This window comes from Giraffa tippelskirchi, chromosome 8 (assembly GCF_054371585.1).
Source record: "Giraffa tippelskirchi isolate mGirTip1 chromosome 8, T2T-mGirTip1v1.2.pri, whole genome shotgun sequence".
Taxonomy (NCBI): domain Eukaryota; kingdom Metazoa; phylum Chordata; class Mammalia; order Artiodactyla; family Giraffidae; genus Giraffa; species Giraffa tippelskirchi.
Genome location: NC_137282.1, coordinates 111,266,640 through 111,279,422, shown reverse-complemented (window position 1 = coordinate 111,279,422; position 12,783 = coordinate 111,266,640). Strand labels below are relative to the sequence as shown.

Genomic DNA, 12,783 nt, shown 5'->3' with positions numbered 1-12,783 from the left:
GGAGACCTGGGTTTGATCCCTGGGTTGGGAAGATCCCCTGGAGACAGGAAAGGTTGCCCACTCAAGTATTCTGGCCTGGAGAATTCCATGTACTCAGAATTCCATGGGGTGGCAAAGAGTCAGACAAGACTGAGCAACTTTCACTTTTCACTGGACTTCTAAGTGAGGATATACAGAAGGCAGTCGGAGAAACAGGTTTGGAGCTCAGGAGAAAAGAAGGATCCAGAAATAGCAATGATATGTTTTGGGAAATGTACTGTGTATCATTGAGGGATTAAAAGCAAACCTTTTTTTTCTTCCAGTTTTATTGAGACATAACTGACACACAGCACCATGTAAGCCTAGGTGCACAGCATTATGATCTGACTTACATACATCGTGAAATGATTATCACAGGAAATTAGGGAACTTCCATCTCATATAGATACAAAATTAAACAAAGAAAAACATTTTTTTCTTGAGACTCTTATGATCTACTCTTTGAACAACTTTCGTATATAGCATACAGCCGTGTTAACTGTGTTCATCATGTTGTACACTACGTCCCTTACACTTATTGATCTTATAACCAGAAATTAGTACCTTTTCCCTGCCTTTGTCCAGTTACCACCTGCCTCTGGTAACCAAGAGTCTTCTCTCTTTTTCTGTGAGCTTGCTTGTTTTTGAAGTACAATTACCTTACAACACTGTTAATTCCTCTTACACAACATGGTGATTCAGTATTTCTGTACATTTTTACACATCAGCCTAACTCGTGACTCTCTTCTGATGGAAAGGCTACCTGGTCAGAGACTGTCCCCTGATGACTGGCTGCGGATAGATCTGTTTTCCCCAGGTGCCACCAGCTGTCACACGACACCCTGAGTGGTGGTGGCCTTGGAGGGTGGTGATGAAGCAGAGAACTTTTTATTCTTTCCTGGTTTTTTGAGGTACAATTGACATCACATTATATTAGTTTCAAGTTTACAACCTAATGATTTGATATTTGTATATAATGTAAAATGTTACCATCTGTCAGCATACAGGAAACATTTTTCTTTTTTCTAATACAGATAATTTACTTGTGAAAGGACCAGTGGCTACGCTCACTGCCAAAAGAGTTTGGGGAGTATTACGAGGTAAGTGCTATGGGGTTTCATTGTTATTTTCTAGTAAGGAAATAGTTTCAGTTGCCACTTTGGGAAATCAAGCATATTAATAGCAAAACTTTGCTTCCTTGGGCCCTTTATAGATTCGTTGTGTATTTCCAAAACAATTTCCATTAAGTACTGTACGTACCACTTAAAGAAAGATCATTTGACCTTTTAAAAATGTTTGAAGGTTATTGCATTCATAATGCTGCAATTCCTTGATGTTCTTGAACTGTAATATTTATAGAGTTATAAATGGCCCTAATCTGCTCCAACTAGATTTTGTTTTATCATCCGTCACCCCTTGTCACCTTCTGTAGCAAGCATGTCCTTTCTGTATTTTATTTATTTATTCAAACAACAGTGTACTCATATTTTTTTCTGAACCAGTCTATTAGCGCAGAAGCAGAAACACAAAGAGGAAAATCATGGTCGCAATAAAACATGTCCAGCCATGTGTGGTGATGTTTTCTGCTTGATATGATAGGATGCTCATGAGCTCAGTGCGGCATGAATGCACATGCCATGGCATGTGCGCGTCCTTATCGACTCAGCTCAGTTCTTCTCCAGGGTCTCCTTTCAGCAGTGCAGTTGCACTTGTTCTCCTTGTCCATGTTCAGCTGAATCCACTGGGGAACTGGACGATTCTTCTTCTGTTTCTTGGCCAGGAATCATTTGATCCTGGGAGTCTCAAGAAGAGACGTTCAGGAACAGAGTCAACCACACACACCACGGTGACCTAGAAAAGAAGAGAACCCTTCCCCCATTTTAAATTCCTGTGAATTTAGAAATATAACAAACTTTGCAGGAACGCTGTGAAAAGATAAAAATATACTCCAGAGTGATTGGAGGCAGTGAGCAGAGAAGAACCTTAAAAGCTTTTCCTGTGACTTTCAGTCTGAACTTCAAAGTTCAGGCATTGGGACATTTACTTTTGCTGTTCGAAAGCTGCCGTGACCTCTTCTTTTAAGAGGATAAGATTTTGTTTCACTGGCTTCCAAATTAGTATGGTTTTGAAAAAGGAGAAGAATAATTTTCTTTAATGTGAGCTAGCCAGCCAAAGTTACAGTAATTAAAAGGAGAGAAGGCTTTGGATTTGCCTCAGGTTGAGTGTTACCTAAAATAAAATAATCATTGTTAATACTATTTTATAGTCATAATTATAATGGCATGATTGTGATCCTATTCAAAATAATGACATGAAAATAGTATAGATACTTACTGCTGATGTAACTAAAGATATCATCTAGATAATTTACATATAATGGGATGTGATGTTAACCTTTTGCCAGTCTGGTCTGCCTGTCTTGTCTGGGGCCTGTTAGGGAAATCAGCTTTATTGGTGTCTGCCCTCCACATAAGAACTTTTGAGAGCATTTTGTGAATGTAGTCCAGGAAGTCCTTATTTTCCACTTACTGTGAGACTTTGAAATTAACAATGTGCCATAAATGATATTTGAGTGTACTGCCACTTAACAGAAAATTCCAAAGTTATTCTGTATTTGGGGGTAGGAGAGAGGCATAGCCAAAGCAACTTTGAACTTTTTATTCTTCCCTAATTTTTTTGAGGTATAATTGACATAACATTATATTAGTTTCAGTTTTACAACCTAATGATTTGATATTTGTATATAATGCAAAATGATTACCACAGTCAGTTTAGTTACCATCCATCACCGCACATAGTTAGAAAAGAATTGGTTTTCTTACGATGAGAACTTCTGAGATTTACTCTTTTCATAATCTTGAAAATAGGTAGCACAGTATTCATTAATTACAGTCAGTATGCTGTACCTCACATCCCTAGGACTTAGGCATATATGAAAGACTGTACTTTTGAGCCCCTTCACCCACTTTACCCACCCCCTACCCCTGCCTCTAGTAACTACCAATCTATTTTTTATATTTATGAGCTTGGTTTTTCTTTTTGCAGATTCCACATCTAATTGAGATCATGCAGTATTTGTGTTTCTCTGTCTTATTTCATTTAGCATAATGGACTTAAGTTCCATCCATGTTGTTGCAAATAGCAAGATTTCCTTCTTTCTGTGGTAAATAGTATTCCACTGTATACGTATACACCCCACATCTTTATCCATTTGTCCTTTGATGGATAGGTTGTTTCCATATCTTGGCTGTTGTAATTAATGCTGCAGTGAACGCAGGGGTCATATATTTGGGGTGGAGGGATTTAGTGTGTTTGTTTTCTTTGGATAAATACCCAGAGGTGGAATTGCTGGATCATGTGGAAGCTCTATTTTTAGTTTTTTGAGGAACCTCCATGTTGTTTTCTATAGTGGGTTCAGCAGTTTATATTTCCGTGAACAGTGCATGAGGGATCCTTTTACTGCATATCCTCGCCAACACTTGTTATTTCTTGTGTTTTTGATCATAGCCATTCTAGCAAGTGTGAGGTGACATGTCACTGTGGTTTTGATTTGCCTTTCTCTAATGGTTAATGGTTAAAGTTATGACCAACCTAGACAGCATATCAAAAAGCAGAGACAGTATTTTGCCAACAAATGTCCGTGTAGTCAAAGCTTTGGTTTTTCCAGTAGTCATGTATGGATATGAGAGTTGTACTGTAAAGAAAGCTGAGCGCCGAAGAATTGATGTTTTTGAACTGTGGTGTTGGAGAAGACTCTTGAGAGTCCCTTGGACAGCAAGGAGATCCAAGCAGTCCATCCTAAAGGAAATCAGTACTGAATATTCATTGGAAGGACTGATGCTGAAGCTGAAAATCCAATACTTTGGCCAGCTGATGCAAAGTACTGACTGATTTGAAAAGACTCTGATGCTGGGGATGGTTGAAAGCAGGAGGAGAAGGGGATGACAGAGGATGAGATGGTTGGATAGCATCACTGACTCAATGGACATGAGTTTGAGTAAGCTCCAGGAATTGGGCATGGACAGGGAGGCCTGGCGTGCTGCAGTGCACAGGGTCACAAAGAGTCAGACATGACTGAGCGACTGAACTGAACTGAAATGATGCTTAATAATGTTGAGCACCTTCTCATGTACCTGTTGGTTATTTATGTGTCTTCCTTGAAGAATATACCTGTTCACAATCTTCTACCCATTTTTTAATTGGACTGTTTTTGGCTATTGAGTTGTATGAGTTCTTTATATACTAACCCCTTAATAGATATATAATTTGCAAGTATCTTCTCCCCTTTTGTAGATTGCCTTTTTGTTGATGATTTCCTTTCATGTGCAGAAGCTTTTACTTTGGTGCTGTCCCATTTGTTTATTTTTGCTTTTACTTCTTTTGTTTTTGGTGTCATATCCTAATAATTAATTCTTTTTTATTGTTTAGTAGAGTTCACTAGTGAAGCATTCCAGTCCCGGCCTTTGTTTGTTGGAGATGTTTTATTATTGTTACCATCTCCTACTAGTAATCAGTCTCGGATTCCATTTCTTCATAATTCAGTCTTGGTAGGTTTTCTCTCTAGGAGTTAATTCATTTCTTCTAAGTTGTCAAATTTGTTGGCATATAATTGGTCATACTAGTCTCTTATGATCTTTCGTGTTTTTATAGTATGTTGTCACATCTTCTCTTTTATTTGAGTTTGCATTACATGGAAACCTTGGAGATATTGTGGGTTTGGTTCTAGACCACTGCAGTAACGTGACTATCTCAATAAAGGGAGTCACACAAATTCTTTGGTTTCCCAGTGCATATAAAAGTTATGCTTCCACTATACTGTAGTTTTTCAACAGTATAGTGCAATAGCATTATATCTTAAAAATAGGTACATACCTTAATTTAAAAATGTTGCGTTGTTTAGTCATTAAGTTATGTTCGACTCTTTGTGACCCCATGGACTGTAGGCCACCAGGCCCCTCTAACCATGGGATTTCCCAGGCAAGAATACTGGAGTGGGTTGCCATTTCCTCCCCCATTTAAAAAATACTTAATTGATGAAAAATACTGATCATCATCTGACAATTCAAGGTTGCTTCAAACCTTTGATTTGCAAAAAATGCAGTTATCTGTGAAATGCAAGAAACTAAAGTATGCCTGTATTCTTAGGTTAAAATTTTTCTTGGCAATATAGTTGTCAGCTGCTGCTGCTGCTGCTGCTAAGTCGCTTCAGTCGTGTCCAACTCTGTGCGACCCCATAGACGGCAGCCCACCAGGCTCCGCCATACCTGGGATTCTCCAGACAAGAACACTGGAGTCGGTTGCCATTTCCTTCTCCAGTGCATGAAAGGGAAAAGTGAAAGTGAAGTCGCTCAGTCGTGTCCGACTCTTAGCGACCCCATGGACTGTAGCCTACCAGGCTCCTCCGTCCATGGGGTTTTCCAGGCAAGAGTACTGGAGTGGGGTGCCATTGCCTTCTCCGAGTTGTCAGCTAGAACCATGAATTTTGGTAAAGTCGAGGCTAGATAGAGGAATTGGCCTGTAATATAGGGAACAGTCCACATGCATAAAAAAATCTGTGCAGGTATAAATAAAACACTGTAAGTTGGGCCTTTATAGTTTCATGTGTTTTCTGAGCCTCTTTGCCCTCTGTTAAGTTTAGGTACCTTCTAAAGTTCCTATAATATTGTATTATAAAAATTCTTTCTTATACTGCTATAAATTTATTAAGGAACTGGAATTCGTTTTCTTAAAACACTATTTTTTTGTGTTTATCATTAAAACAGAAACGTTATGGGTACAATTAAGTAAAACATTTTTATTTGATTGCAACTGGGATTTTTTTAAATTGAGCCTTGATTTTAGAGAATATGTGACAGAGTATAACATTTAATTTTACTTGCCTTTCCTGGTTATGTTTCTGTGCTTGGATAATATATCTTTTATTGTCTCCTTTATAAATTAATGCAATAAATTAAAAATTTTATTTTCTTCAGGTTTAGAGACCTTTAGCCAGTTGATTTATCAAGATTCTTATGGGAATGTAAGTATGATTATTGTATGTTACTAACATTATTGGGTCAACATAATAAAACATTCTATAGGAAAAATGTAAACTTTTTAGCTATTGATTGTTTCTTGAATGTTTCTTCTCCCCAAGTGTGTCTCTTAGATGATAAATGTAATTTTTGCACTTTGTTTGGTTTTAAATTAATCCCTTATCCACTACTTGCATAGACAGGTGTAATCATCATTGAACTGGAGAAAATTCTAAAAATAAATAAAAGTTTTCTTTTGTCTTTTAGTTCGTTGCCAATGAATCCAACATTGTAGATTCTCCAAGGTTTCCTCATAGAGGAATTTTAATTGATACATCTAGACATTTTCTGCCTGTTAAGACTATTTTGAAAACTCTGGTAGGTAACTATTTTAATCCATTGTCAGTTCTGAAGGTTTGTTCATGTTGTTACTTTATGTTGGTCACAATGCTGTTGTGCTGATTGGAACAAGGGATTCATTTTCCATATACTAAGTATGTTTCCGTACACTAAGTACAAGCAGTGGACTTTTTCCCTCCCTTCCCTGAGAAATATATTTCCTCTGCTGAGAAGTGGAGGCTGCCCTAGGGAATCACCCTCTTGTCCTCATTGAGGTGGGAGAGAGGCTACCCCAGTATTCAGTCAGCATTATTAAGAGAAACACTCAGTTTTAGTGCTGCCTATTGGCCCTCTATGTAAATCTCAATTGTCAAATCATGGGTCGAGACTTTTCATTAGGAATACATCACCTCTAGCTGTTGCTGCTGTTGCTGCTGTTGCTGTTGAGTTGCTCTGTCCGACTCTCGGTGACCCCGTGGCCTGTGACCCACCGGGCCCCTCTGTCCGTGGGGTCTCCCAGGCAGGAGCACTGGAGGGGCTGCTGTTTTCTCCAGTATCTCCAGGTACTGACCTTTAATTTTGTGACCTCCACTTACTGATTTTTAAGTGGCCTAGAAAGGAATCTGAGAGCAGCTGTGTAACTAAGAAAATGTTCCAAAGAGCAGCTGTGTAACTAAGAAAATGTTCCAAAGAAATACGGAATCTAAGGTGATGGGAGCTGGGAAGCAAAGTTGACAGGAAGTCTTTTCTCTTACTGCCTTTTTATAGGTTCATCCCTCCCATCACTGTCAGTTTGTGAGAATCAGGACGTTTTCCTCCCATGTTTTCCTGTACCTTCAGTGAATCATCTATGAACATAGCATGTTATAAAGTTATTTTTACATTTACATTAAAACCTTGAGTTTTTCTTCAAAGATATTATTGTAATTTTTAATGAAAGAAATACAGGCTTAGTGTAATAAAAAGTTTGAACATAGATATACATAAAATAGTGATCCCGTAATCTCATTTACCAAAGACTGACATAAATTTTTATGTCCCGTTTATCTCATTTTAGACTTAAGGAATGAATTAACATATGATTCTTTTTCTCTTGAAATGTAGTTGACATACAATATTCTATTAGCTCCAGGCATACTAAATCATGGTTTGACATTAGCATACATTATGAAATGACGGCCATAATAAGTCTGGTATCCATCTATCCCCACAGAATTATTACAGTATTACTACATTCCCAGGGCTTATTTACTGTGTAGCTGGAGGTCCGTTGCTCATAATTCTCTTCACCTATTTTTCACCCACCCCCTTGCACTCCTGGCAACCGCTCTCTGTATTTGAGTCTGTTTAGGTTTCATTTTGCTTTTTAGGTTTCACAGATGAGAGAGATCCTTGGGATTTGTCTTTCTCTGATGTATCTCTGATGTATCTAACATAATATCCTCTAGATTTACCCATGTTGTCACAATGGCAAGATTTCATTTTTTTATGGCTGAGTCCACTCTGTTCTGATAGGAGAACTTATTTGCATTTAAAGTTATCATTGGTGGGTATATACGTGCTGTCACTTTGTTAATTGTTTGGGTTGTTTCCAGAGTTCTCCTTGGCTCCTTTTATCTCCTTTTGCTCTCTTCCCTTGCCGTGTGACGGCTCCCTTCAGAGCCATGTTTGGATTCCTTTCTTTGTGTGCCTACCTATTAACAGGTTTTTGGTTTGTAGTTACCATAAGGTTCATATATAACAGGCCCTGCCTCCTGTGGCTGCCTGCTCCATGGGTGGGCAGAGCTGCGCCCTGGGGCAGCTGCTGCGGGACTGGCTTCAGGACTGGGGCTGGCCTGTCGATGGGCAGTCACGTCTCTGGTGCCGACCATCTAGTGAGGACTCCAAAATAGCGCTTGACGTCACCCGTGTCAGCAAGCTCCCCAAAATGGCTCCCTCCACTGCTTTTGTTCCCAGGGGGATTCCCAGTTGTCTCCTGCCTCTCTGGGAGGCTAAGATCAGCAGGTGGTTCTGACCCAGGCTTCTTAAAAAGTACTGCCTCTGCCTGGGGACTAAGAGCCTGTGAAATTTGAAAAGCACAATCTGTTTCTTGTAGCCATTCAGCTCTCCCGCATTCAAGTCTTGCTGGCCTTCAGTGCTAGATGTTTTGAGGGGCTCATTGTCCCAGTGTTGGACCCCCCACACCCCAGGCTGCAGAGCCTGATGTGGGCTTGGATTCCTCACCCCTTTGGGGAGAACCTCTGCAACTGTGATATCCTCCCATTTGGGGGTCATCTACCCAGGATTGTGGGTCTTGACCCACTGACTTGTCTCCTTGTGTTTCCATCTTCATATCTTGAGTTGTGAAGAAACCTTTTCTGCTAGGTTTCAGGTCCTTCTCATCGATAATTGCTCTTAATACTTGTAATTTTGCTGTGTTTATGGCAGGAGGTGAGTAAGAGGGCCTTCCTGCTCCGCCATCTTGCCACATCTTGAGGAGGGAGGCTATATGTTTGATTCTCTGTTAGGGAAAGTCTCTCCACTTACTTTCTATTTTGTTCATATCATCATTCATATTTTATATCCATATTATATTGTTTATTCCTCCAGAGTGTACATCAGTGTCAATGTCCCCCAAATTTCTGAGAATGTTAACTGGATTTGTACTGTGTATGTGCTGAATTTCTTTCATTTGTAAGAAAGGGTTGGCACTCAAACCTCAGTACAGTGGGAATGGTAAATCCCATTTTTCCTCTGCTCTATTCCCAAACACCACAGTAGTGGTGCCAAGAGCTACTGGGAATTCGTGAGCTGGCTCTCTTCCAGTAGGGCAAAGTTAACAGCTTTAATTTATGATATGAATTGTGTATAGGCTTTTTGAAAAGTGAAAAGAAATATACACTTTTTCACATCCTCCCCTTGTTGAAAAGGAAATTTTAAAAGGAAACAGACACATTGGGAACAATCCTGGACATAGTAAATATTAATAAATTAGAATGTGTATCTGAGGTATGTAATTATTTTTCCCTTTCCTCTCCCCCTGTGTTTGTTCTTTCTGTGGGTCGGCTTCTTTTTTATTATAGTCACTAGTTTGTTGTATGTTTTAGATTCCACATATAAGTGATATCATAGTTTTTATATTTCTCAGTCTGACTTACTTTACTTGGTATAATGCCCTCCGAGTCCATCCATCTCGTAGATAGCAAAATTTCATTCTTTGTTATTGCAGAGTAGCATCCTTGTATATACGTACACTACATCTTTATCCGTCCATCTGTTAATGCACACGTCGGTTGCGTCTGTATCTTGGCAATTGTCAATAATGCGGCTGTGAACACTGGGCTGCATGTATCTTTGCAGATTAGTTTTTTTGTCTTTTTGGGGGGTATGTATACTGAGAGGTGGAATTGCTGGGTCATACGGTAAGTTTTATTTTTAGTGTTTTGAGAAACCTCCAGACTGTTGGCTGTTCCAGTGTACAGCCCCCCCAGGAGCTCACAAGGGCTTCCTTTTCTCCACATTCCCACCAACGTTTGTTGTGTTCTTTTTGACGATAGCCGTTCTGACAGGTGTGAGTTGATCATCTCCTGGTGGTTTTCAGGTGTATAAACGTTCACCCTGTCTGCCTGCAGGACGCCATGGCTTTGAATAAGTTTAATGTTCTCCACTGGCATATAGTGGACGACCAGGCTTTCCCTTATCAGAGCATCGCGTTTCCTGAATTAAGCAACAAGGTGAGTGATTCATGTTACTGCTGTTGGTGTACAAAAGCTTTTGATGTGGTTTCCTTGGAATTTTGCAGCTTAAATGTTTCTTATTATGGATAGAATTTAAGTGTAAAAGTTAGATATTCATGGTTTTAAATTTTTAATACGCTATTGCTGAGCATTTTAGGTCCACAAAACTGGTCTGGTTTTGTAATTGTTTTCATAAATGTAAACATTTATGGGGCTATACGAATAAAAATTTAAAAGCTTAATGGATGTAGGAGACCTGAAGCATTTGTGATTAACATAAGGTTAAATAATTATATTTATCAAGTAGTCCATCTGTATAAGTGTTTTAAACAGAATTGTTCTGAATTCTGTAAATGACAACTTCTTTTCTCTCTACAAAACTGTATGAAGTAGGGAATCTTAAGAGATAATGGCTTCTTCGTAGAGATAATGGCACCTTCATAGAATGGCTCTTTCGTAGAAAATAATGGTAGTGTTAGAAGTGTTCAAATTGACTGAATTATAGATCAGTGAAGCAGGGAGGAAGGCTTACTACTGTCCCATTGAATCCCCTGTACTACAAAGCTAGTCACTGAGCCAAGAAAAGCTGCATGTCTCATGCAAAGTGGTAGTTATGAAGGGGCAGAGCCATGACCCTCAATTAGTCCTCTGGTCACAATTCCAAAGCTTTCCTTAAAGTTTTGATGTAGTGTGGATTGAAATCCTAGCAGCATTCCTGTTGTTGTTTGCTTTTAATATGGAAAGCTTCAAACATATACAGAAGTAGAATTTAATGAACCCCATTTCCTTATCACTCAGCTTCAATAATCAAGTAATGGCCAATCCTACAACACCTATACCCCCTCCACCATTATTTTGAAGGTAATCTCAGACATCATCTCTTATTAGTTAAAAGGCCTGTTTAAAAATAACTCATTATCACGGCTAAAAAATTAGCAATAATCCAGATAGCCAATCATTATTCATGTTTCCCCAAGTGCCTTTTTCTTTAAAAAAATTTTTTTATTTGCAGTAGGATGCAAATAAACTCCATACACTGTGGTCAGTTAACATATCTGTTCTATGGGTGCCCATCCCTGACCATGTCTTTTTATTTTTCTTTTAATTTATTATTTTCATTGAGGAAACGAAGCTCAATTTGTCCTGTAGTTTTCCACAATCTGGGTTTTTTGATTGCCTTTCCAGTGTCAGTATGTTCTTCTGTCCCCTGTATTTACTATAAACTTAGATCAGGTCTTGATTCAATACAGATTTGATGTTGGGAATGGGGAAGGCAAGACTACTTTTTAAGGAGTTGAATATTTATTTATATCTATATATTTATGCCTTGAGAGATGTGCCATAGTAACACTTCTAATGAACCTTTATGTACCACTGATACTGAGTCCTAATTTTTCAAGAACATAAAACAGGACCAAAGGTAATCTTTAATAAAAAAAAAAAAAATCAGGGAATCTCAAGGGGAATTTTTGCTGCTGGCAGTAATTAAAGTGATCTTGAACGCCAACAGCTATATTTTGTAATAATGTGTGAATTTTGATTCTAAAACTGACAAGGGCAATATATTCGGAATTTTCACTTTGAAGTTGAACATTTTATTTCTGTTTTGTCATACGGTCCCATGAGTTTGAAATAGTGTGATGGTAGACATTGGTAAAACAAGGTGCTGGTAGAGATAGATAGTTTTGTCAATAAATCTGGAATTAACCCAAAGTGTGCTGAGAGCTTACTGATAAGATACAGTAAACAGGTAATTTAAATGAGTCATCCAACATCACATAAGACTTTAATACTTCATGATACCTGAAATATCTGCTGCTGCTGCTAAGTCTCTTCAGTCGTGTCCGACTCCGTGCGACCCCATAGATGGCAGCCTACCAGGCTCCCCGTCCCTGAGATTCTCCAGGTATGAACACTGGAGTGGGTTGCGGCAGATACCAAAGTACAAACAGAACCGTAAACAGCTCATACATTTTAATTTTAATAAATGTGGCTTTTACAGGGAAGCTATTCTTTGTCTCATGTTTATACACCAAACGATGTCCGTACAGTGATTGAATATGCCCGATTACGAGGGATTCGCGTCCTGCCAGAATTTGATAGCCCTGGACATACGGAATCTTGGGGAAAGGGTAAGGAGTGTGTTTTATGAGTTGCTAAAAGTGAACACGTGTGCTCCTGCATCTCATGACTTGGTGTTTGCTTATTTTGTTCTTGTGATTTGCACAAAGGTAGCACTATTGATGGTTGTAATTCAACAGTTATTATATGTCTGTTGTGAGCAGGTCACTGTATCTAGGCATTATCTAAAGTATAAACACAAGGGATAAAAGAAAACAAGAAATGATTCCAACAAGTAGAATGTGAAAAGTGAGTTAAACAGTTACATGACTGCAGCAACACCTAACATGTTCTTGAGAGATAAAGAATATATCCTTGTTTCTGGTTGAGGGAATAACAGGAAAGGCATTTAGCTGGAGGACAGCCCAGGAGAGAGTAGCATGTACTGTGCTGTGTTTAGCCTCTCAGCCGTGTCCAACTCTCTGAAACCCTGTGACTGTAGCCCGCCAGGCTCCTCTGCCCCTGGGGACTCTCCAGGCAAGAATACTGGAGTGGGTTGCCATGCTGTTGTCCAGGGCATCTTCCCGACCCCCGGATTGAACCCACGTCTCCCGTGTTGCAGGCGGATTCTTTAC

The 12,783-nt window shown here is 39.1% G+C and overlaps 1 protein-coding gene across 2 annotated transcripts in view; it reads left to right on the top strand.

The window, feature by feature from the left end:
• LOC145517652 (beta-hexosaminidase subunit beta-like) overlaps positions 1-12,783 on the top strand; it is a 31,929-nt gene that overhangs the window by 11,363 nt on the left and 7,783 nt on the right. For both annotated transcript variants that reach the window (XM_081520620.1, XM_081520619.1), the window contains exons 3-7: positions 1,053-1,118; positions 5,991-6,037; positions 6,300-6,410; positions 9,983-10,084; positions 12,090-12,219. In XM_081520620.1, the coding sequence (XP_081376746.1) occupies positions 1,053-1,118; positions 5,991-6,037; positions 6,300-6,410; positions 9,983-10,084; positions 12,090-12,219 (456 nt within the window). The remainder of the gene's footprint in view (positions 1-1,052; positions 1,119-5,990; positions 6,038-6,299; positions 6,411-9,982; positions 10,085-12,089; positions 12,220-12,783) is intronic.